The sequence below is a fragment of the Anopheles arabiensis genome, chromosome 3, assembly GCF_016920715.1.
Source record: "Anopheles arabiensis isolate DONGOLA chromosome 3, AaraD3, whole genome shotgun sequence".
Lineage (NCBI taxonomy): Eukaryota > Metazoa > Arthropoda > Insecta > Diptera > Culicidae > Anopheles > Anopheles arabiensis.
Window position 1 is genome coordinate 84,224,150 of NC_053518.1, and position 24,462 is coordinate 84,248,611.

Below are 24,462 nucleotides of genomic sequence, written 5' to 3' on the forward strand. Positions count from 1 at the left end.
ATGGCTCATTACGAACTTTCTGAGCACACAAAAAAGTGAACGTTCAAAGGCAACTGGGAAGCAACATGGATATACACCAGAGGATGCATGGCTAAGGGGACAGCCTTCGCGCGTAAGTATAAACCTGTTACCTTACTTTGTAAGCAAGAAGGAGACACTTCTTCTAGAACCAATCATATCGTGCGCACTGTTGTGTGTGTTGTTGTAAGTGAGCGGTAATATATGCCTGCTCTTGCTGAGATCCTGTTTTTAGATACAGATGGGGAGAAGCTGCGTTCTACTTTCTCCGGGATGGAGAGAGCTGATTTTCCTTGATTTGACGAGAAGAAATCCGTTCAACCAACTCAATCTATTTTAACATTTCCTGAGAGTATTGCGGGGAAGCTTTTCCCGCACTAAAAGGGACAAGGCAAAAGGCCACAGATTAAAAACATGTGCACAAAGGCGCACACACACGCTCACACTCGCACGTACATGAGAGCAAAAAATGCAATGCAAGTGTTAAGCCTCACACTTTTTGTTTGTAACATATTGCTGCTGCATTATTATTACACACTTTTCCTCCTATAAGAAAACTGCTGCCGCATACTATTATCGTACTTTCCTCTCAATGCCGACGCTTTACTGACTTGTTTACACTTTTCAAAAATACAAACAATAAACACAACACACACGCACACACGCAAGAGCGCGAAACGAACGTGGCACGGAAAAAAACATTATAAATACCACCATGGAGAGAGGGGGGGTTTGGAAAACAGTTTAAAATGCACCTGGCGACTTTTCCTTTGGCTGCGCGCTACTAAGCTGCGCACGCACGCTCTCCTTTGTGCCTTGTCCCCATTGTTTCATGACTAATTATCCTTCCTTTTCTTGTTGGCTTCCCTTTTTTCTTTTTTTGCGTTATTATGCGCTCTATATGTCTGTCTGCGGGGGTCTGTCGGGGATTCTTCTCTATTGCTAATGTCCTCTGGAGCGTTTTTTGTTGTTGCTGTTCACTCTTTCTTCTTAACTTCTTTCCCGTCACGGTTCTGATTCGTGCGCGGTTACTAAATGTTGTATCTATTCTTCTTTTTTTGTTTGTTTGTTTGAAATTATTCTTTCTATTCTATCGACAATTTGAATGTATAAGTAGTGTGTGTCTGGTTTTTTTTTTCATCAAGAGGTGTTTCTCTGTAGCTGGATATTGTTTAACACTCTCTTTCTATGACTGCTTTTGCCTTTTTTTGTATTCTTAACTTTACTTCCGACTTAACGCACTTCCTCCTTCTCCTCCTCCTGCCCACTCCTTCCTTCAAAGCGATTTTCTTGTTGCTGCTTCTTTTATGTTTAAAAAAAAAGCAGGAAAAAACAGGAAACGTTCCAACTGCGACACTCTCCCACCTATCATCTTTTATACGTCCGGCCGGTACGGGTGTTGCGGCTGCCGATTTTGAGGATTGCTCTGAAGGAACTCCACGAAGGCTTGCTGCACCTCCGGATCGTCATCCGGATCGACCAGACCGTACTCATCGTCATCGCTGCAGCAAAGAAGAGGAGAAAAAAAGCAAAAATGCAATCGTTAGTAATGAAAAAAGCAACTAGTAACGGTCTGCACGTTCGACTTACTCGTAGCCACTGAAAGCTTGCTGCGCCTGTGCCTTGTTCTTGACGTTCGTTTCGAGAAATGAGCTTTCCTCCTCGGTCAGCACCTGGCCGTCCGGGCCGTAAAAGACGGGATTGTTCTGGTACTCGCCGGCACCGATCGGACCGCCGGGCCCCATCGCGCCAACACTGACCGGCATCGGGGGCAGGGCCGCCGACGGCGTCGAGATCTCCTCGCTGCGGCCCCACGCAATCTTGCGCAGCTCGATCACCGAGCCGATGATCTTCTCCGCCGCCGACGGGACGGAACTGCGCGCCTGGTCCAGATTCTTCATGATCTGGTCCACCTTGTCCGGGCAGTCTTGGTCGAGCTCGAAACCGCACAGCTGATGGAGATCGAAAGAGAGAGAGACAGAGAGAAAAGAGGATGAGCAATCAAATAAAATGAAAAGGGACAGCAAAGCTCCCGCTCCTACCTTTAAGCATTGGCAGACACATTTGAGATTTTCCGGACCCTTCTTGGCCACCAGTATCTCGATCGCACTCACGATGTACTCCGAAATTGTCTTGCCGAATGGTTCCTGCCATGCAAAAAAAAGAGATATTGATGAGCATATTTTGCTTTGCGCGTGGCACACTTCCCACACTGCTTACCTCCGGCTGTCTCAGCTGCATGTACAGCTCGGCTAGGAAGAGAGTCGCGCCGCGCACCTTCACCTGCTCCTGCTTCATAAACTCCGGCAGCTCGCTGTTCTGGTGGTCCATCTTGAGCTGCAGCAGCTCGCGCAGCATCAGATTGGGCGCCTTGTTGATGCTGTCCAGCAGCTGACAGAGGCGGGCACCCATGTAGCGGAAGTTCGATTCCCGGATCGACTGTTTTGGAGGCGTGGAAAGATAATACACACACACACACATTGGTATTGTAAAATCCATCTATTCAGCCAGCGGGCAAACACTGCTTCTCACCTGATCGAAGATCGTCTCAATCGTGGTGCTCAGCACGTAATGATCCTGGTACAGATCGCCCAGCCTGTTTGGCAGCTTCTTCTTCACCTCGTCGAAGATGCCCGGATTGTCGAACAGCTCGGCAATCACCTCGGTCAGATAGTCCAGCGCTTCCGTCTGTCGGTACGAGATCTGCAAACAACATGAAATGCAAAGAGTGAAACCACCGAAGGAGGAGGATGATGATGATGATGCCGGGGATATCTCACACCAGCGAGTGAGGGTGTTCCAACTTTTGATGAAGAACGATAGCGCGCACGCGGGGAGAAAGTAATGAAGGAAGTGAAAATGAGAAGCCAAAGCTTGGAAAGTTACAAAAGCAACAAAAAAAGGTTAAAAAGTTGTAAAAGAAATAACAAACAACCGTACAATACAACAACAAGCATGAACAATGAGAAAAGTACTACAAGAAACACACTGAAACATAAAAGCACAAAACAAACACCTGTTAAAAGGAAAGATTAGTACAAATAAGTGCAAACAATACGATATAAAGATAAAAAGCGAAACTGCAAAACCACAAAACATACGAAGAGAAGAGGGAAAAACAAACCCCAGTTGCAAGCAAAGAAGGGAAACCCAGAACAAAAACAAAACATCACACAAAACCAACGAAACAAACGAACAATCACAAACGTACAAATATACAGTGAAACACGCAAGTCTGCACAAACAATAACTGTAGTGCGTCGTTTAGTATAAGGTGCCTCTATATTAATCTAGCAATACTGATGATGGTACGATGGAAGAAGCAAATGAAATGTAGCAATGGCAGCGAAAACAGTTTGCGAGAAGCAAGAGAGGGAGAGAGCGAGAGAGAAAAAGCAGTTGATAGAAGTATCGGAAATTCTACGTCCCCAGAAGCGGGGCCATTCCTTGCGTGCTCTCCCCTGCTTCCCCACGCCGCTTTTAAGATGATTTGCACGAGCGGAGAAAGGACGCGTTTCCGCTTCTACTGATGGCACAATTCACGAACCAAGTGTTGTGGAATGTTTCTGGGGAAAATGGTGCGAACGCGCGCGCCTAGCTCTGGGGTGGGTGATGTGGTTGTTGTGGTTCGAGATCCGGCCCCTACCTGTTCGAGATCTTCCTGCAAGTTCGAATCCCAGTTGGCCGCCATGCCGGCATTGTAACCACCCGCCGGGCCACCACCGCCACCCTCCATATAGTCGTGATGGTGGTGATGATTTCCACCATACTGCTGCTGCTGCTGCTGCTGGTGCATCTGATGATGCTGATGATGGTGCTGCTGCTGATGGTGATGGTGTTGCTGCTGCTGGCGGGAGCGATGATGGTGCTGCTGGCCACCACCATTGTTGTACTTCCGGTGATCACCACCACCTCCCATCGCCATCGGATGGTTGTTGGAGTAGCCGCCGCCGCCGCCGCCGCCGTACGGATACTGCTGATGCTGCTGCTGATGGTGCGGCTGATGATGATGGTACCCGTGGTGCTGCTGGCCACGGTGCTGCTGATGATGCATTGACTGCTGATGGTGCGGCTGCTGCTGGTGATGGTGGTGCTGATGGTGATGATTAAACTGCGCGCGTCGAAGGAGTCAGTGCCGCATTCCAGGTTAGGGGATAGAGTTGCCAAAAGGTTTGTGTGTGTGCATATTTACACGTGTGCACAGATTGGAAGGTGTGTAGGAAGGGAACAAAGGTTGAGCGTGCATGTTGTTGTTGGTGCCGTACAGGTAGAGGATGAGGCGGGTTGGTGTGTAGTACCGGCATCGCGCAAAGTTTTGTTTTTTGTTTTGTTTTGCAAAGACGAAATCGAGAAGAGATTCGTATTAGTACATGGTGTAGTAGAGTGTATATATATATATATTGTTTTTACATACAGCATATTTAAATGCAACGAATGCAACGAGTGCAAAGGGTGATAGTAGTAGTAGCAATACATTTATCGTTACATTCCGTAAGAGAACGAGACGGAGAGAAAAGAGTAAACAAAATATGTTTCCAGTTGAAGAATTTAAGTTGTTAGGCAAAATGGAAGTGGAAGTGAGGAACAACAAAACATTACCAAATTTTAAAAAAATATATAAGAAAAAATAGAGCATAGAGATAGAGAGAAAAGATAAAGAAAAGAAAGAAAGTACATTAAAAAATAGAAATAAACGAAAGAGGGAGTACAAAAGGCTATACAAGGCATTTTGCTTGATTTCGCAAGCTTAGCACCGTTAAACGCAACCGCAGCATTTGAAAGCACAAGCGCATCAGTTGTTTTCGGAACGTCATCTAGGCTTAGAACAACCTTCTCACTTGATATCGCAAGCGCGGTACACTTTATCACAATTCAAGGAAGGATCCAATTACGGATCAATATAAATGGAGTCAGGGCAATTGACAGATTGAACCAAAGTTTATGCAGGAAACAGGTCGATGCATAGCTCTTTTTAGCGCAAATACAAAGAACTAGGATTTGACAGTTGCCTCGCTTATTTCTGCACGCACGCTCCAAGTGAACGGGGTGTAAATTTGGTGACTTTTTTTTTTTACTTATTTCGATGCTTTTTCTTCATTTTTCTTAATTTAATTACATTAAGAATATGTTCAAATGTGTTCTCCAAAAATCAAAAATTCTCACTAAGCACAAGGGTTTTACTGAAAATTAACTGTTTTCGTTGCGCCAATTTATTCACAACTATTGCACTTGAAATATCAACAAAAACTATCGTTTTAAAGAGAATTTAGGATAAAAATGCCTAAATCGAAGTCAGCATCCAATACAAAATGTAAACAAACGAACAAAATGTAAACAGACTTCTTCTGCTTACTTTCATTTGTCAATCCCTTAGGCATACATCGACCTGTATCCTATAGGGACTTCGGATTGAAACACATCGTTGGTTCCAAGTTATTAGGAGATTTTAGCGAAAAGTTCAAAGATACTCTTGCACGTAAATTTAAAATTTGCAAATTCAAGTAAAAACCCTGTAAAATAAAGAGATACAGTAACGTAAAGGCCGGGCTACATTGATCGTACTCCGTAGTGTAATTTCGATTTACACTAGCGCATCTGGCGGCGGCTGTCGGAAGCAAATTGGTAAACAAATTGAAGCCGCTTCAGAAAATATGTAATTTTTCCATGTTTTTTACTTAATTTGGATGAGAAAAGTTTTGTAAAAGGTAGATGCACATGTCTTGCACGCATTCCATCCATTTTCATGGCAAAAAATGATGGAAAAACTACTTAATTTTGAGATCCGGCACGACCATTCCCTCGACGACTAAAAAAAGCTTCGGTCAGCCGCCGCCAGATGCGCTAGTGAAAATCAAAATTACACCAGAGAGTACGGTCAATGTAGCCCGGCCTTAACAGAGCAGAAAGGAGAGCAAAAAAACCAACACGACAACAAAGAGAAAGAGAGAAAGGAGTGATTGTGGGTCGAATGCAAACTAAGCTTTAGAACACAGCATGTCACTCAGATTGTAGTCAGCTGGCCCAGGGCAACTAAATCGAATCGAAAAAATTCTGCTTCTATAAGCCACCGCTGTGCCGCACATAAATAGGCATTCTGCATCCAAGTGAAGCTCAAAAAGCATTTCACAGCAGCGTATAGTATCGCGCCTCGCAAATTCAGTCCAAAAGCAGCCAACCAAAACCAAATTCGAACCAAACAGTCTCTTCACAGCTTCTTCTGTTACATTTTTACACCTTCCCGATTGTTGCTTCATTACTTATCAAAAGCTATCGCAACCAACAACAAGAAAAACTGATATTAAAGCACATCCTTGTCCCCTAAAACGGAAAGAACCAATACACCCTTCAACCCAACAACCAAACCCCCCGAATATTGGAAGAGAAGAAACTCGAAACGCTCGTCTCCCTGACACAAACACACACCTACACACACACACACACCCGGGACCCGTCGTACCCGCCCACCCCACCCTGAAGAAACTCACCTCCTTTCCATTATCACCACCACCGTCCACGATCTGCATATTGCTTAACCGGTTCTGCACGGCCGACACGTCGGACCCGTTCGCCATCATCATGCCCCCGCCGTTGCTGTTGCCGGGCAGCTGCTGATGGTGCGCCATCGCACCGTAGTCGTAGCCGCCGCCACCGTCACCGCCACCGCCCGGTTCGACGCCACCCTGCGCCATCGCGAACCGCTGGTGCACCTGGGACGGTTGATGCATCGCCATCTGCGGCTGGGGATAGCCACCGCCTCCGCCGCCGCCGCCCTGGTGCTGGTGGTGGTAAGGAGGATGTTGTTGCTGCGGTAGCGGCTGCTGCTTAATCAACGGTACGAACTCTTTCGCATCCACCGACAGCTGGACGACGTCTAAAACGAAACATAATAACAAAACATTAACATTCGACTAATCTCTGTGTTTGGGGACAGTTTAATGGTTTAACAGTTTGGAGACGTAGAGAGTGAGAGATAGTTAAAAACGATCGGTCGGTTGTTGCCTGCAGTGGGGCATCATCCATTTCTTTATGTCCTTTTGGCGGTAGATTTGAATTTGATTAACGTTAGTCGCATAAACACGACCATTCCTTTACTTACAAACACGCTGTCTTTACACGCTCACTGTTCAAGGTGCATCAAAGGTCACACATCCGGTACCACCGCGAGCCGGAATCAAAACACAACTAACGGCGAAACCCAAACCCACTTTCCTGTTGTGCCTGTGCCTGTTACTGTGTCTGTCTGTATGGGTGTTTTGTTCGCTTTTACCCCTTTCCCGGTGTGTGTGTGTGTGCAGAAGAAAAACGGCTGTCGAAAGTGCAACCACAGCGGAGACAGCACCAATCATGCCAATGACCGCCCCAATACACCAATCGTTGTGGGGGAAAAGTGCAATTTCATCGTCATCATTGCACCCACACACACACCCGTGCCCCGATTTTCCTCTCACGATTGCGATGTGGTGTGTGGTGACCATGTGTGTACTGCTGCAATGGATTAAGGAAAACATTGAGGATTTGGGAGCTTGCGAAATTCGATCAAAACACAGCGCCAGATCCAGACCAGAGTGTGAAGAAGCAGCTCGAGACTTTCTCCTCGGGAACCACCTCCTCCTCCTGCTTTCTCACGATATGTCCAACGTTTGTGTGTCTTTTTTCACTGCCAATATCGGACCCCTTCCCCCTTCCTCTGCGGTTTCTATTTCAAGACACCAATTTTTTGGCACAATGTGCAATAAGGAAAACAGAGAGGGAAGAGGATAAGAATGCTGTTTATGGGGCGCATCGCACACAACAACACCACCGCCCGTCAGGCCGAGCAAACGAGGAAGTGCGCTACGTTCACGGACGATGATTCACGTGGTGAGGTGAGCGCGATTAAGCAGAGAGATTGTAAGGAGCAGCGCCAAAACTAAACACAGCCAAACAAAAACAGCAGGACGCGGCGAGGCAATTAATGGACGGCATTCCGAACACGAACGAACGCACGCACCCCATACACACACACCCCGGGAGGAAGTTGATTTTTTACTACACTGTGTACTGTATTAGTGAAAGGGTTATCTTCCGGTTATTAACTTTTCTAGGTAGTGTTTAGAAGATTTCTGTTTGATTTTTGGTAAAATAGTGGTAACGGTCAAGTGCAACTTGCATTAGGCACATGTAACACAACGAACTTTCAACCAAAAATGGCCAAAACCCAAGAATCGTCGAAATCTTTAGAGCACTGAAGTCTTGAGGAAATATATTAATACAGGGTAATTTTTAAATTTATGTTTCTTATAAATTTGGACCTAAAAATACAATATTGAATCAAATTCATAATATAGCCACAAAACCATTGCACTGTTTTCTGCGATGGATAATATCATTACAGAGCTTTCACAAATCATTTTGGAATGTGCAACACATTGCTCATCACCTTCCAAGGTGTATGGATATTAGGAGGTGAAGTGCTTCAGAGCAAATTGACATTTCACGACTTGACATAACAATACTGGGGGCTCCGGTATAAAAATCGGGAAGGGCTGGAGGGGGGTATAGAAAATTGTATGCGATTTGACATAACAATACTCAATGATGGCGCCCGGCAAACGCGCTAATAATTCACCTCCTCAATAAATACACCTTGATCACCTTCAAGATGTTTGTCAACAGCTGTCAAAAATGTTTTATTTGCATCACAATACAGGGTTTACCAACCCGAATGTGCACATCATTACAGGGTTTTCCAAATCGCTTTCGAATGTAAACATTGTTATTCACCGCGTACAAAATGTTATTCCACCTCACACTGATAGTTCAATTCCATCATAATACATTGTAATTCTTTCAGCATGATTTTCAACACATCAACTGTCAACCGGTAATGCGATCCGGTTTCAACCTCCGGTGAAATAAACGATGGCGATGGCAGCAGCTCGCTGAAGTATTGAAAATCATGCTGAAGAAATTAGAAATTATTACAGGGTTTTCCAAGTCAATTTTTTAATGCACGCGTTGTTATTCACCGCGTGCAACATGTTAATCCACATCAATCTGACATTTCATTTCCATCACAATTTTGTTAAATTCTTCAGCATGATTTTCAACACGACTCATGCTGGATTAAGTTCGACAGTTTTTTGTGATGCGTTGAAAATCGTGTGTTGAAACTGAAATTTAATTTTGAAACCAATAAACCATTAGACAGGTGTTGAAAAACATCTTCGATGAGGTGAACAAATTATGTGCTAATTCGAAAGTGACTTGAAAAACCCTGTATGATGAAAATGACATGTCAAATCGATGTGGAATAACATTTTGCACGCGTTGGATAACAATGTTTACATTCGAAAGTGACTTGAAAAGCCCTGTATTCTCCACCTCCAAGATGTTTTTCAACAGCTGTCAAATGGTGTATTTGCTTCATAATAAAATTCCAGTTTTTACACACTGATTTTCAACCCATCACAAAGAACTGTAAAACTCAATCCTGCACGTTTCAAGCTGGATTTAGTTTCGCAGTTTTATGTGTTGTGTTGAAAATCATGTGTAAGGCCGCTGCCCGCGACACACCGGAAAACCACCGTAACGAAAAAGTTTGACAACCGACACAAACAACGCTTGTTATTGTAAACACACAAAAAGTGAGTTTTATTTTCCTCAACTCTGATGAGAATAATAGGAATATTTATGTTTTATTAGTGTTAAATTGCTGTTTTGCACTGCTGAAGTATACTAGCAGTGATTTCGTTAGGATTTCATCTGTAAATTTTTTTCGTTATGGTGGTTTTTTGGTGTGTCTGGCAGCGGCCTAAGAATTGAAACTTTATTGTGATGGGAATACAATGTATGACAGCTGTTAAAAATCATCGTATAGTTGGCGAATGATTAGGTGCACATACGAATATGGTTTGGAAAACCCTGTTAACATTGGAAACTGTTTTGGGAGCTACTGCTATAACATTAGAAAATAGTAAAATTCTGGGGAAAAAACATTGTTGTGAGACAAACTGCGAAAGTTCAAGAAAATTGATTGCAAGTCATGAATTTTAGACTTAAGATGTGTTCCATATTTTATCTACTTCTTCTTATCTGTTAAGCTGGATGGAAAATCACGTCGAAGCTTAACGTCGTTTCTACGGTTCTAGGAAAACGCAGACTTATCTCATCCAAATGTTGTATATTTGCATCACACAAAAAAACACTTATTTCACATGATTTTCAACACGTCACAAGCTGGATTGAGTTTTTCAATTCTTTGTGGAGTGTTGAAAATCATGTGTAAGAATTGAATTTTTTGTTTGTTTATTTTCATAGAGACTTTGTGCCAATTAGCCAATTGTGATGCTGTTGAAAAACATCTTGCAACCGGCGAGTAATGAAAGTGCACATTACAACAGTGACTTGGAAAACCCTGTATTGCGTTTCTTTTGCAGATCTCCTTTCTTCCCTAACCGCCGACGTTATTATCGCGGATTGCATGAAGAGGACTAGAGTGGCATTCGTAACCACGAGTTATTAGCTTTCTAACCGCTTCCTATTGTTTGTTTCGATTTGTTCAGCCCGATCAGCTGTTTCTATATTGCCAGACTGCTTCTCTATATTTGGTTTGCGCCCTGGTTTCAGTAGGTGACAATGTTTTTACGTGCTCCGCCACCATGGTGCTTTCGCTCTCTCTCTCTCTCTAATGGTTTCATGTGATGATTCTTCAGGGAAATGAGTCGTTGCACTGGTTTTTTACCACAAATCAGTGTCTATCATTGGGTCTATATTTAAGGCAATGTTTTAGCGAACGTAATCCAGGACAACAGGAGAAGCAGGCGGTAGGCCAAAGGACTATTGTTTTTTCCATCAATGCACCATAGCCTACTTTTTGGGGAAGTTGCATGCACATGTTCCCCCACATCTTTGCTTCTCTTCCTCATCCGGTCCGGTAAAATTGTCAACATGGACCCCCCAATTCCTACATCTACCAACACACACTCACACACATACGCGCGCGCACGCATACAAGCACACACGCACCATCATCATCATCATCATTGTCAGTAGCACCAGACACCAGCGTGCACGTATGCAGCGCAACCAACCATTTTTCTTTTTTCTTCATGGCGACCATCTTTCTTTCTGCCTGTTCCGAAATCATTCTCATCCCGCTGGCAAATTCTTTGGGGTCTGCTGCCGCCGCTACTCTATTACACTCTTTCTATTTCACAGATTGGATGTGCTTGTGCACGGGGAAAGCTGCAAGAAAATAACACTTTAAGGTTGCATTAGCCTACTACTACTCACTTCTCGGTAGACGCATCGCAGGGTAGTTGTTCTGTTGCGCCATCGTCCCCGCTGGTTTCGTCGGAAGGGGCACACTGCTGTCTGGAAAATCGGCCTCTGGGATTCCTTTTTGTACTTCGGCTGGCTCGCTTTTGAGTATGGTGTGTATTGGAACGCAAGGTATGCAGTATGTGTGTGTGTGCTCTGTTAGGCCACACTCGTTGAACTTCTGCCTTCTTTTCTCGCCCTTCAACTAACGCCCGTTGAGATGCACAAGGATTAACCTTAGATTGTGTATGCGCGTAGCTTTGTATGGGTGTATCCCCCGTACAGGTTTGCTATAGCATGCACAATGTATTTTCTGCCTTTTTACGTCGTTTCTCACGGGTCACCGATGGGGGACGATTGAGACGATTCCACGCAACGAACTATTTCCTATCACAGCACAGAATGGAATTGATGCCACTGAAAGCTTTTCACTTTATACACTTCTTTTTCCTGTAGAATAACCATAGGATTAACAACAAACGGAACCAAAAAAGAGCCACCCGAGGACGAACCTCAAGGGATTGGGGAGCGTATTTCGCGATTTGCGTATTGCGCACCGTGCGTTGTACGTGCGTGCGTGTGCCCGTGTTTGTGTGACGGCAAAGGAGTGTGTTATTTATTCAAGCGCGATAGAGGTTCGGGCGATTCTCACTTCCGCCTCTAAGACCGCCTTCCCGTACGCGTGCTGTGCCACACTGCACCACTACACTACACTCCTCCCTTTGCGATCAACAAACACCGACGGGGTTTTTTTTTTCTCTCTGTACCACAGCTCTTTTCACGCCTCGGTCTACCGCGTGGCGAAGTAACGCGTGTCGCACAATCTTTACACACACACACACTACCCACCAGCACCAATTCGTGCGTGGCGCCTGCGAGGGGGAATTGGTTTTTCACAATGAGACAAACTTTTCTATGGGTAGACAGGATGGCTGGGTGTACCTCTGCACTGCACTGCAGTTTCTTCTTTCACCAAATTGCACAATTCTCGTACGTTGCCCGGAGGTTGCTCTGCCTCTGACGTGCGTGATTAGCTTTTCTTTTTCCTCTCTCGCTTCTTGACAATTTTTCATCGAACTGTTTCTTCACACGCGCACATACACACACAGCACACGGCCACATGCACGCACACACGGCAGGTGCTGGCTTGACAGTTTGACGTGCGCGTGAGCTACCCGTACTACATGGCGAGGGTTTTTGACGTTGAAAATCGCTGCATCTCGCTCATTTTCTCTGCCCTGCCTTTTCTTGCCTGCAGAAGAAGAATAACCGTAGCAATAGACGATGCGCAATCTCAGATTGCGCATATATCTATCTGTCAAACGGGTCGGTTTGATATATTTATCTGTCAAAAAATATATATATATCTCGGACATATAATCTTGAAAATTTATGCGCAATCAAGGTGTGTTTATTAAGGAGGTGAATTGTTAGCGCGTTTTCCGGGCGCCATCATTGAGTATTGTTATGTCAAATCGCATACAATTTTCTATACCCCCCTCCAGCCCTCCCCGATTTTAATACCGGAGCCTCCAGTATTGTTATGTCAAGTCGTGAAATGTCAATTTGCTCTGAAGCACTTCACCTCCTAATATCCATACACCTTGTGCGCAATCTTGGCGCAATCTGAAAATGTATGGAAATGACGTTTATAGCTCAGGGTTGGCTACGCGAAATGACTTATGTTTTGATAAAACGAATATATGCGCAATCTGAGATTGCGCATCGTGTATTAATACGGTAAGTTCACGCTCGTTGTGCCATGCCATCTCTTTCGCGCCGTGTGGAGGTATGTACACAAACTTGGTGGTTGATGAAATGTGGGGTTCCTAATTTTTGTTGATAATTTGCATCGAAATCGACTACAGTTTAGTGCAAATGTTATTAAAATTAATACGGCAAGGGCCGTAGGATTTGGTGTGCAACGCATAGAATCGTCGTTCAAAGCGGCCGTACGACCGCAGCAGCGCGAGAATGTGATGAGAACATACGGGTAAGTTTTATGTTTTTATCCTTGTGTTTAAGCATTAGACCATCAAGGTGTGCTCTTCTTCACCTTGCAGACAAACAGAATTGAGATGCTGTGCTGCTGTAGCCGCGCGGCTACATGAGGTGAAATATACAGCGAAATGAACTATTTGACAGGCGAAATATCTGACGGATAAAGCATCACAGCAACCAGCTGATGTGTAATGTAAAAAATAACGTGCACAAAATCTTAATTAAATCCATTAAATATCTTCAATATCGAGTATTTCGTCAATTTTTAGTCAACAGTTCATAGATTCTTCCAAATAGGGAATGTTCTGCTTAAGAAGATATTATTTTTAATAGAATTTTGAAAGCGGATGTTGTGTCTCCCCCAACCCTTTAGCTGTATATGTCAGATATTTCACCTGTCAAATAGTTCATTTCGCTGTATATTTCACCTCATGTAGCCGCGCGGTAGGAGATGATATGCAAAGTGGCAGATGTGTTGTACATCAGGGTACTGAAAACAGTGAATTATTTTTTCGTGTTTTTACCAGAAAAGATTATTTAAAGAGTTCAAACTACTTTCTTAACACTTGTAAATATTTTAATTAAACAAATATGCATTCACTCATTTTATTAAATTATCTTTGTTGGGTAAAAAAAAGGAAAGTGTAATTGAGTGTTTCTAATAGACTGATGTACACAAAGGTTATCCGTGTAAAAAAAATATTCGACCGCATGTCCTCGGCACGGTCCAGTGTGTTTCGAGAAATGTGCCGCAGATTCAGCATTGCATCTGATGAATTCAGGTATCATCAACGTTTTCAGGTATCATCAACGATTTCAAGCATCATACCGCAATCTTGGCTTTGGCTAAGACAGATTCGGGAAGGGGTCCCGCGGTCTTGAGGTAAAGTGTGAAACCCTGTAAGCACCGACAAACCGACGTGACACTTCGAACAAAATGAGCTTCAAAAGTTGTCTCCTTATTTCAAATGAAAATACGTTAAACACTAGCGCCATCTCTATAATGATTCGCTTACTACACTGGCACAGAGAAGAAACTGCTAAACCCCCTTTTTGTTTTTCTTCGCAAATTCCAATGCGTATTGTTTTATGTACTTCTCACATCTTTTGCATTGATTTGAAAACTTATAAAATGATTTTCCTGTGTGTTTTGTCCAATTATTCTCACAAAATCTTGCCTCACACTTCCTTCGCCATTTGTATTTAGAAAAGTTGTTTGCATCGAAGCAGCAGCCCAAATAGCCAGCTCGTACTTTATAGCTGATTTAGGGCTGTTTAACGAAAAATCGTTCCGATGTCGTACTTTGTGGCTGATTAAGAGATAGACGGTACTTTGCGGAACTATGGAGCTTTTTAACAGGCACATGGTACTCTTTGGAACTTTGCGGCTGATTAGCACTATGCGTAGGGTTCATGATGGAACTTGAAGGCTTGTTAAGAAAGGGTACTGAACTTGGTGGAACTTTATAGCTTTTTAATGCATGACATCGGTTCAAGGTGGCTCTTGTCAAAGTGTCAAAGACGGACGCCGGCAATAATCTCATTGCTGCTGCACAAGTTAGATTCGTTACTTGAAGAATGAATATTGAGTGAAGCGATTGTGAATTATCAGTAAATTGTGTAAAAATTTGTGTAATTTATCAATACAAAAGATTTAAAAATATACATATGTGTTTAAACCAAACAAATTTTGTTGTTTATTTCATCGATGACGCTTGCTTGAAAATAAAACACAAAGAAAAATAATCCCTGGCATCGTGGCATAAGGAAGCTGCTTAGGCGCTGTTTGAAAGACCCACATAGAACTTTGATGCTGTTTATCTACTGCAAAAGGCGAATTAGAGCAGCGATCTTTAGCGTGCCAAAATGAGCTGCTTAAGCAATTCTGGCTATTTGGGAGTGAACAGAGCTTACTTTGACAGAAGTGTTCGCCTCACTGGTAAATGACAGTACTTTCGTGTGGGACACTTTTGTAACGCCAGTGTCACGTCGGTTTGTCGGTGCTGTAAGAGCACCAAGCCCTCATGCACCGATATGCACAGCAAGGGAAAGCAGCTTGTTATCGATCAGTTAAGAGCCATAGCTAATATCTTCTGCAAGTACTGTGGTGTAAGGTGTCATAGAGAAGTTTACATTTGTTTGTTTCCATATTTGCCTCATCTTATATTAGGGTGCTTTGCTCGCGGTTAAATACGTCGTGGTGACCCGGCCAGGATGCCAACAATTCTCCAGATCCTTCAGCCCAGGCATGCCTTCCCTCATCATCATCTGTGCTGATCTACGCCGATAGGTGCAGCTCCACCTGCTTCAGCCCTCTCGCTCGATTAGTGGTCCTGCGTGTAGGGGTGGTACAGTAGTTCATTTGCTCTCAAGCACCTGCCTGGCGCGGCACACAGCCGCAGTTTAATGTGTTCCAGATAGATTATCTTGCTGGCCTTTAGGAAGATGCAACATGTACAAGAAATTAGCGAATATGTAAATATGGCACACACATGAAATGTAGAGCCCCGTTGGGTCAATGAGGGGGAGGTGAAGGAGTGGTGGAGTATATTTATTTTTTGGCCATTTAATTATTTTCACCAAAACAATCGCACACCAGCGCGAGCTTTTTGGCGGCCATCTTGAACCCCCACAAACTCTCATTCGAAACGTCAAAAACCCTCACAACGACTTACAAAAAGCATCGTCAGCGAAGAAAAATCGCACCGATTTGGAGCGTTGGCGAGCTCACAAAAACCGGGTTTTACCGAATCGAAGCGTTTTGAAGGGCGGGTTAAAAACTTGACAAAAAAAAAAACGTATATCTTTGCTTTGTAATTTGAAATTGTGATAAAACACGGTTAACAAAAAATGCGATAAATTTGTAATCTTTATTCCAGCCAACGATTCGATTGTTGGTTTATGTAACAAAACCTATTTGATCGATTTAAGGACACAAAATCACATTCCAAGTCACTGTATTAAGGTATTTTTTCCAGTTGGATTTTTAAAATCATTTCAATCATCATTTTTAAAGCTAAACATAAGCTTAGAGAAACTGCAAACAACGTTTAAGTAAGGCTTAAGTCTCAAAATTTCCTGCAATACCGTACAAATGTGTTTCGCAATCATTACTTCTTAATGTTAGTAAGTAGAGTATTTGAACCACAGTATTTGAACGAATACACAGGTTTTTTTTATGAATGTAGAGCCTTGATTGCGCTTCCTTTTTTGAAATTAAAATCATTCACACTTGAACTCTTTCGAATGCAAAGAAAACAACTAAACGGCGCAGACGAGACCAGTTTATGAGCTAATAAATAATCTTGCTTTTAGGTTTCATTTTATTCGCCTTTGTTTATATACTGCACTGTTTCCAACAGAAGAACAATCTAATTCAATGGTTCCAGATTCAAAAAAACGTTCTAAGCCGGACAATCGCTCCTCTTAGCAAGAGTCCTTAGCACTTCCGGAAAGGAATAATGCCAACACCCGTAGCGTAGGAAGAGACGAGCAGCATTTGTTGTTTTACTCTTCTCTCTTTCGCGTTTTACACTTACAAGGGAAGGTACTGACTGTAAGAATTCTTCCCTCCCAACGGAGGTTGTTTTTAAAAATTGCTTCGTATCGTTTCCCTTTTCCTCCCCCAATTTCCTATTTTTTTCACCGCCTTTAAGTCGGTCGTCTGCTATAGAAAAACAACACAAGAAACGGCCCTTCCGCCTATCTCGCCCGTCCGGATGATGATGGTGTGCCGAAAAATGAAAGGCGAGGAGTTGTTTCAGGAGACATCCCGCATAAGGGAGGGATAGGGAAAAGGCGGTTCGTCTGTAAGGTTTGCACACTTATTTGCTCGCTTTACTTCACCATAAAAATGGATGTGTTGCTGGTGGTGCTGGACTGGTAGTGGGGTTGTGTTGCGGGTGTGTGGTTTCTTTTTTTTACAAATTAGAAGTTGATCGGCTTGCCGAAACTGGCCGCTGTGTGTGCCTCTCGCAGGGCTTCGGCGCAGGTCGGGTGAGCGTGGCAGACGCGGGCAACGTCCTCGGCGGACGCACCGTACTCCATGGCAAGGACAGACTCGTTGATCAGCTCACCAGCGGCCTGGAATTCGAAAACAAAAAGAAGAACAATTAATTGAGAGTTTCTTTTTTCCTTTAAATTATCCAAAATTGAAATTCTAAAGCCCTTACCGGTCCAATGATATGCACGCCAAGCACGCGATCCGTCTGCTTGTCGGCCAGCACCTTCACGAAGCCGTCCGTGTCGTTGTTCGTCTTGGCACGCGAGTTGGCCGCGAACGGGAACTTGCCGACGTTGTACGCGACACCTTCCGCCTTCAGCTCCTCCTCGTTCTTGCCGACCCAGGCCACCTCCGGGTGGGTGTACACCACGCTCGGCACGCAGTTGTAGTCGATGTGCACGTGCCCACCGAGCATGCCCTCCACGCACACGATACCCTCGTCCTCGGCCTTGTGCGCCAGCATCGGGCCGTGGATGCAGTCGCCGATCGCGTACACGCTCGGTACGATCGTCTGGAACTGGCTGTTCACCGGCACACGGCCCCGGTCGTCCTTCACGATGCCAACGTTCTCCAGCCCGAGGCCCTCGGTGTACGGCCGGCGGCCAACGCAAACCAGCAGCACGTCAAACTCCAGGTTCTGCTGCGAGCCGTCCTTCACGCTCTCGACCGTCACCGACACGCCGCTGCCGGTCTTGGCCGCGCTCATCACCTTCGTGCCGAGCATAAACTTCATGCCCTGCTTGGTGAGAATCTTCTGGAAGTTCTTCGACACCTCCTGATCGATGCCGACGCCACCGATCGTGCTGAGGAACTCGATCGCGGTAACATCCGCACCGAGACGGCCCCACACCGAGCCGAGCTCCAGCCCGATCACGCCGGCACCGATCAGACCGAGCCGGCGCGGCACTGCCTTCAGCTTCAGGGCGCCGGTCGACGAAACGATCGTCTCCTCGTCCACCTCGATGCCCGGGAAGGGCGTCACCTCCGAGCCGGTCGCGATCAGGATGTTCTTCGTGTTGACCGTCTCCTCGCTACCGTCCGCCTTCTTGGCGACGACCGTGTTCGGGCCGGTGATCGTGCCGAAGCCGTTGATGTGCGTGATCTTGTTCTTTTTGAACAGCTGCGCGATACCGCCGGTCAGCGATTTGACCGCCTTCGTCTTCTGGCCCATCAGCACGTCCAGGTCGAGCCGCACGTTCTCCACGTGGATGCCGCGGGCCGCCAGGTCGCCCGAGTGGGCCATATGGTAGTAGTGCGAGTTGTTCAGCAGCGCTTTCGACGGGATGCAGCCCACGTTCAGGCAGGTGCCGCCGAGCGTGTCGTTCTTTTCAATGCACACGGTCTGATGAGTAAGGGTTGAGGGAGAGAGAGAGAGAAAGAAAATCATGGGTATTAGAAGAAAGTTATTGAGATTATGCTGCTGGGGATAAAGTACCATTAGGATATGTTGCGAAACATTTAACATTTGAAGTCTTCATCTACTTCTAGATCGTTTGGTTTGATAATAACATCGGATTTACATGAAAATTGGAGTTAAGTGTCTAAAAAACACTATTTTACATGGAAAAATATTATTTCAAATGGTTTAAAACTATGTTAGACGAAGTTTTGGGGATTAAGGCCGAAGAATTAACACGATCAATGCAATGTTTGGCGTTCCATTTTTGATATGGCATTCACAGTCATATATATTTTTAGGTCAATTTCCAATGTAAGCAGCATTATTCAATCCTTTGGTGATGTTTTTCTTTGGCACAACATAAATACCAATATATGATTGATGTTGAAAACCATGTAGCGAGCGTTGAATAATGCTGTTTACAGTTGAAACTGTCCCGAAAGCAGTGTAAGATCCGTTATATTAAACGAATGTACCGAACGATTGCAAATTTCAGCCTGTTGAGACGATTTAAATGTTTAATGCGTTGTAAGTTGTGGGAAGTTGATCGTAATATTACTCGTTTTGCTTGTCATTGACAAGGTTAAGTATTTATTAACAACTCTCCACAGTTAAAACAAAAGCATTCAAAGAAATGCGCCACCGTCCAGGGTTTGCTTATGATCGATTTCTTATTGTAAGACGTCATTATAGGAAGTGTCCCTGCGTTCAGTTGCTTTTAAAAATGGTTCTAAATATGCTTCTTAAAAGTATTTTTGAAACAATGAACAAATTGTTCCTCTCTCAATACGATCGAGACTTGGCATTTTAACTATTTTTGTGTTCAGTTATCGAACAAAATGAAAGCTCGAGCATCTTATGAACCTGCGAAATGATTCGCCTACATCCCTAAGGCACCATCGATCACACTCTAACATTACGTAAATCTGCCGGCAGCATGGTGGCAGCGAAGCGCGTGCGAATTATTTCCATAAACCGACGCAACGGCTCGGAAACACAGCTGACCGAGTCATGTTGCGGTCGTTTAATTATAGCCGCACTATGGGACAATGTCGCTCAATTGACACCATGTGTTAAAAATCCTCAATCTCCAAACAACCAGACAACATTATAGAAGTAAGGAGAACCGAGTATGTTGTTTGACCATAACGGAACAAACTGCTATTTATAATTAAGGCCCCTCTCCACATCATGTGGCCACACTCCACACTTTCACTCAGCGTGTCCACAGTGCCCCGTGCGTGTACGTGACCTTGAGCATGCTGCTGAGTGTTGCGCGCGCGTCATAAACACATCTGACGTCTTGGGGCCCGTCCGGTCCAATCGTCATCCGCCAAACATAGCAGCCACAGGTCATGATGCCTCCAAGCACTTTATCACAATGTGCGTGTATCAGTGTGCTTATCAGCGCTGCGACTTCTGCTTCTGCTAACTAAATTGCCATCACGCTTTGCTTACGTCCCCCTCCTGCACTCACCTTCATGCCGAGCTGGGCAGCTTTGATGGAGGCGACGTATCCACCGGGTCCGGAACCGATGACCACCAGGTCGGCATCGTGTGTCGTCGAGTAGTACCGGCCGTACAGGGCACCGAGCACCGCGCCATGGTTTCGAAGGCTTGCGTTGCCCTACGGCGAAACAAAAGAGAAAGGATCGGATCATTGCACCGGGAATGACGTATGACAACCGGCGGACGTAGAGCAGCTCCGGGTGTGCTGGCGGCGCAGGTATGGGATTTTGGCAACATTGTGTACGAACACACACACACGCACGCACATTTTGCCAGCATAATCCGCCACCGTTTCACCATTTGTCGGCATTTGCGTCGCGTCCGGGCAATAATGCCATCGCTCGAATGATTGACGGGGATTGCATAATCGATCCCTTTTCTTCTGCCATTTAGCGAGCTGGTACGAATAAAAAAAAAACACCGTCCGCACACGTCGCACCACACGTTGGGAGGGGGGTGTCTATCTCCACCCGCTTCCTTCACCTACCTTGACGGCAACATTAACCAAATATCGAATGTTGCACTGCATGATGGTGTAATGCTGATTACGGGCAGCTGGCGGGTAGATCCTTCCGTTTCCCACTCGACTATGGCAGGCGCACAGGCAGGCGGAATGCGTTTGCTTTCGGATGAGGGGAGTGGTGTGGGTGGTGGTGGTCTGGTCCGGTTCCTCTTTCGGGAGGTTTCGTGTGCCGCAAAAAGGTCCACTTCACTCGCGCAAATAGGCAAACGGCAACTTTTTTTCTTTTATTCTCTTCCTATTTCGCGAACCTGCTGACAGACGTCAACGTTGACAGTTGGCGCTCGTGCACTTGACAGCAGGCAAGTTTCGTTCAGTTTGTGCCAAGGACAGTGGGACAGCGCCATGGGAAAGTCCAAGTAGGCATGTTTTCTTTTGTTGCGAATTTTACTACTTTTTCACCAATTGCATAAGCGAGTTCAGTTTGCAAGATCAATTTGAGTTAAAGTTTTTATCAATTTTTGGTTAGTGTGCCATTAGCAGAGCATTCTTATCGTATTAATTCCATTTTTATTTGGGTCTTAGACAATGTCGTTTCCTGCTCCGAATGATTGATTGCTGTGGAAGAGATTATGAAGACTTGTTGATCGTTTTTGAACACAAATGAGGTAAGCCAAAACATTCAATCATTTTACAAATTAGTTCGGATAGTAAATTAAATTCGTTGATGGGAATCTACGTGTATAATTACACTGATTTGTTCGCTGGTTTTGTACATATATTACTACACCTTTCTGATGGTACGATGAACTACCAAAAGAGTCTTCCAGTTCCGGCTTGCCTTGGTTACTGTTTCCTGTGTTAAGATTTCAGCCATCAATTGGTCATTCAATTACCACTAGCTTAAGATCTAGAGGAAATACCATAAGGCTCAAAGAGTACAGTCGCGGGTATCATTTTTAAAAAAATAAGATACTTCTTCTTTAGTTCGCTCTAAACCCGGTACGTCGCATTAGTACGGCTATGTACTCCAGGACACACGATCCAGTTTCCAAGTTCTCTAACTTCTTTCTGTCTCGTACAGCACATCTCGTTTGTCTGCGCGGATGATCCATGACTCCTTTCTGTCGAAGATCACCAGCTGTATCCAAGTGTGATATTTCTCACAGGACTTATATTCTCTAGATATCTTTCCGTTCTATTTTTGTAGAAGACTAGATGCAAGCTAAGCGTGCACTATGCAGTCTAAGCGGTCGCGTGGAGGATGAGGATGTCGCTGTTATTTGATAGACCTGATCTCAAGCAAGGCATATCACCATCATGTCTAATGCTTTTCAATTGAACTATTGTTGTGTTGCTCAGATCAGTTAAATTTTTAAAAGTTCTGAAAAAACGAGTGTTACGTGGTCCTCCTGAAATGGTCCACAAATCTTCCTGTCAGTCATTCCACAGCCTCAGGAAACAGTTCATTTCAAACGTTGTATTGTATCTTAGGGAAGTTTGGATAATCCAAACCGCATTGTCCTTTTAGACAGTTCATACTGATTGGGAGGGAGTAGTACGAAGCTGTCCCTAAGCTAAGGTTATATTATTAAGATTAAATGGAATGCCATTCCATCTAGCTTAGTAGCTCTAAGTTCGGATAGCACATCTTGGATAAAACAGCATCCTCATCGGGCCTATTCGGAACAGTGTGCTTTATTCTTTATTTTTACATGATTTTCATCGATTGATTTCTAGGTGTTTTTTTTCTAGCCATTTTTCTTCCATCAGTTTGGCATCGTTGGACGCGGAAGGTTTTCAGGCGATAGATGGAGAGATAGATGCTTGAGAGGGAGGGAAAACATAGTACAATATAGATCGAGGTGTGTCTGTGATTCTAAAACTACTCGCTAGGGATGAGTATAAGAAGGTATAATTTTTTTTTACTGCGGCTGTAATCTTGTTCTGATAATCATAACTTCGTTCTTACAACGTTTTTGCTGCCTATATGCTAGAGGAAACCATAAAATAACTATAACTTACAAAAAAACAAAAGAAACTGGTGAAAGTATGCAGGTGCAAGGATAGATAGAGTTTTCTCCAAGGACAGAAAAATGAATTTAAAAAAAAGATCAAAAATACTCCGCTACTCTCTCTGTACACAATTACACATTCTTCATTCGATCGCACTATCGATACTTGGGGAATTAAATTAAAATAGCGCTGGAGAAAAAAAAACATTACATTAAATTAGCTAATCAAATGGAAACAGAAGGAAAATAATAGCTCCGAGAGAGAAATATTGAGTGCTTCTGCGTTTTTTTTGCTCCAATAGAAAACTCATATACACATCCGGGCTCACCTGAAGACAGGGTGCGCATGAAGTGCATGGAGAGCATATGTATCACGTGACTTAAATCAGATAGAAGGGGGCGAAAGGAAGGGCATGAGTATTGCTTTCGGCATCAGCTGCTGGATCAAATATTTACAAGCGCAAACCACCAAACGAACAGGCATCGGCACTGCGCATCAGCATGCGCGCTGGCTGATGTACTACATGAAACGAGGAACGAGCAGTATGTAGCGCTTCCGGCGCGAACCCGTTGATCCCACGTTCCTTAACGATCGCCTAGTACGGGTACGATGGCGCGGCACGTCCAGATAGAACGGATCGCTCAGTACGTCACTCTCCTTGTACTCGTCGTACCCCTTGACCGTGCCCGGCTTCGGACGCACTGTTGTGCCGGGCTGCGATGGCGTGCTGGCGGCAGTGCTCGAGATGGAACCACCATTGCTCGTGATCGAGTAGTTGATCGTACGGCCGTGATTGTCCCGGATGGAGGTACTGGTGGTGACGATCACCTTCGGATGGCCGGGCGTTACCGGCGAAACACCGACCCGGGCCGACGGCTGGACGCGCGGTGGCGAACTGCTGCTGCTCTTGTGGTGCTCATTGTTGATGATAAACCTACTAGTGTTGCTGGTGGTGACGGTACCACCACCTCCTCCGCTCGGGAGTTTCTTAGAGCTACGATCGTTACTACTAACGCTACTACCACTATTACTGCTGCTGCTACTACTCTTATTACTAGTCACTCTATTACTGCTAGAACTATTTGCGCTAGGATTAGTATTAGTTCGCTCGCTATCACTTCTCGACACGGCCGTGCCGTGCTCCTTCTGGTAGCGATCCTCACCCGTCTTGCCGGGCGATGCATTCTTGGCGATAACAAATTCACTATTGGTGTTTGACTTAACGCTATCTAGGGTAGGATTGCCCTGCTCCGACTCATCCGCCTCGGAACTGTAATCCTCGTCATACTCGTACTCTACCACCGGGTCCTGCTGTTGCTCCTGCTCAGCTTGCGATTGGTGTCCACTGTCCGCCTTACGCTCACCGGTGGCGATCGGCGTTTGCTCCTTGCTGGCCGTCGTCGTCCCCTTGCCGTGATGCTGGTGGAAGGGTGGATCCGAACGCTTCAGCTCCTTGTGCTGGGGGATCTGCGTCAGATCCTCTACGTCCGGGTCGAACTGTAGCGAGATGTCCTTCTGATTGCGCAGCTGCTGCTCGAAGGGTAGATGCAGCGGTACCTGAAAACGAACCGGATACTGTCCGGGATCAGAAACGGGACGTAAAGGTTGACGGATGTGGTGCGAGATGGATGGCGAAAAGTGTTGGGGAAATATGATCAAGATTTGGTGAATCGTTTTATCTGAATCTTTGCAGCAGGCAGACTGGTTATCTTCAAGGATTCGTGGGTCGTAAATGATCTTAATTGATCCACTTAT

The 24,462-nt window shown here is 44.9% G+C and overlaps 3 protein-coding genes and 1 long non-coding RNA gene across 14 annotated transcripts in view; 1 reads left to right on the forward strand and 3 right to left on the reverse strand.

Annotated features, from left to right (window-relative positions):
• Nucleotides 1-670: 670 nt before the first annotated feature.
• Nucleotides 671-12,455, reverse strand: LOC120899732 (polyadenylate-binding protein-interacting protein 1-like). 4 transcript variants are annotated; one of them, XM_040305894.1, is made up of 8 exons: nt 12,262-12,455; nt 11,293-11,769; nt 6,504-6,889; nt 2,551-2,721; nt 2,239-2,457; nt 2,061-2,165; nt 1,609-1,970; nt 671-1,520 (listed from the first exon to the last, which is right to left on the reverse strand). In XM_040305894.1, exons 2-8 carry the CDS (start codon nt 11,333-11,335, stop codon nt 1,394-1,396), a joined length of 1,413 nt encoding a protein of 470 aa, XP_040161828.1. In that variant the 5' UTR covers nt 11,336-11,769; nt 12,262-12,455; the 3' UTR covers nt 671-1,393. The 4 variants fall into 4 exon arrangements, with proteins under 4 accessions (XP_040161828.1, XP_040161827.1, XP_040161829.1 ...); XM_040305893.1 differs by having other exon boundaries at nt 12,229-12,455; XM_040305895.1 differs by lacking the exon at nt 12,262-12,455 and adding an exon at nt 12,087-12,105.
• Nucleotides 12,456-16,604: 4,149 nt separating this feature from the next.
• Nucleotides 16,605-20,988, reverse strand: LOC120904676 (dihydrolipoyl dehydrogenase, mitochondrial). The gene is made up of 4 exons (XM_040314874.1): nt 20,719-20,988; nt 20,200-20,349; nt 17,493-18,665; nt 16,605-17,403 (listed from the first exon to the last, which is right to left on the reverse strand). Exons 1-4 carry the CDS (start codon nt 20,758-20,760, stop codon nt 17,248-17,250), a joined length of 1,521 nt encoding a protein of 506 aa, XP_040170808.1. The 5' UTR covers nt 20,761-20,988; the 3' UTR covers nt 16,605-17,247.
• Nucleotides 20,989-21,028: 40 nt separating this feature from the next.
• The window catches only part of LOC120904679, a 70,633-nt gene continuing 67,199 nt past the window's right edge, over nt 21,029-24,462 (forward strand). The window contains exons 1-2 of the long non-coding RNA XR_005739809.1: nt 21,029-21,215; nt 21,277-21,359. This is a non-coding gene — a long non-coding RNA (uncharacterized LOC120904679). The remainder of the gene's footprint in view (nt 21,216-21,276; nt 21,360-24,462) is intronic.
• LOC120904674 (transcription factor mef2A-like) overlaps nt 22,370-24,462 on the reverse strand; it is an 85,290-nt gene continuing 83,197 nt past the window's right edge. For 7 of the 8 annotated variants that reach the window (XM_040314866.1, XM_040314871.1, XM_040314867.1 and 4 more), the window contains one exon: nt 22,370-24,282. In XM_040314866.1, the coding sequence (XP_040170800.1) occupies nt 23,227-24,282 (1,056 nt within the window). In that variant the 3' untranslated portion in view covers nt 22,370-23,226. The remainder of the gene's footprint in view (nt 24,283-24,462) is intronic. The other variant, XM_040314870.1, reaches the window with a different exon arrangement.

Excerpts from the sequence above, each read along its gene's own strand:
- LOC120899732 (XM_040305894.1), bottom strand. The coding sequence starts at position 11,335 with ATGGCGCAACAGAACAACTACCCTGCGATGCGTCTACCGAGAA. Across the intron at positions 6,890-11,292 it reads TGCGATGCGTCTACCGAGAA|ACGTCGTCCAGCTGTCGGTG; the intron begins GTGAGTAGTAGT and ends GTTTCGTTTTAG. Across the intron at positions 2,458-2,550 it reads TTGAGACGATCTTCGATCAG|TCGATCCGGGAATCGAACTT; the intron begins GTGAGAAGCAGT and ends CCTCCAAAACAG.
- LOC120904676 (XM_040314874.1), bottom strand. The coding sequence starts at position 20,760 with ATGCAGTGCAACATTCGATATTTGGTTAATGTTGCCGTCAAG. Across the intron at positions 20,350-20,718 it reads TGGTTAATGTTGCCGTCAAG|GGCAACGCAAGCCTTCGAAA; the intron begins GTAGGTGAAGGA and ends GTTTCGCCGTAG. Across the intron at positions 18,666-20,199 it reads CTGCCCAGCTCGGCATGAAG|ACCGTGTGCATTGAAAAGAA; the intron begins GTGAGTGCAGGA and ends CTTACTCATCAG.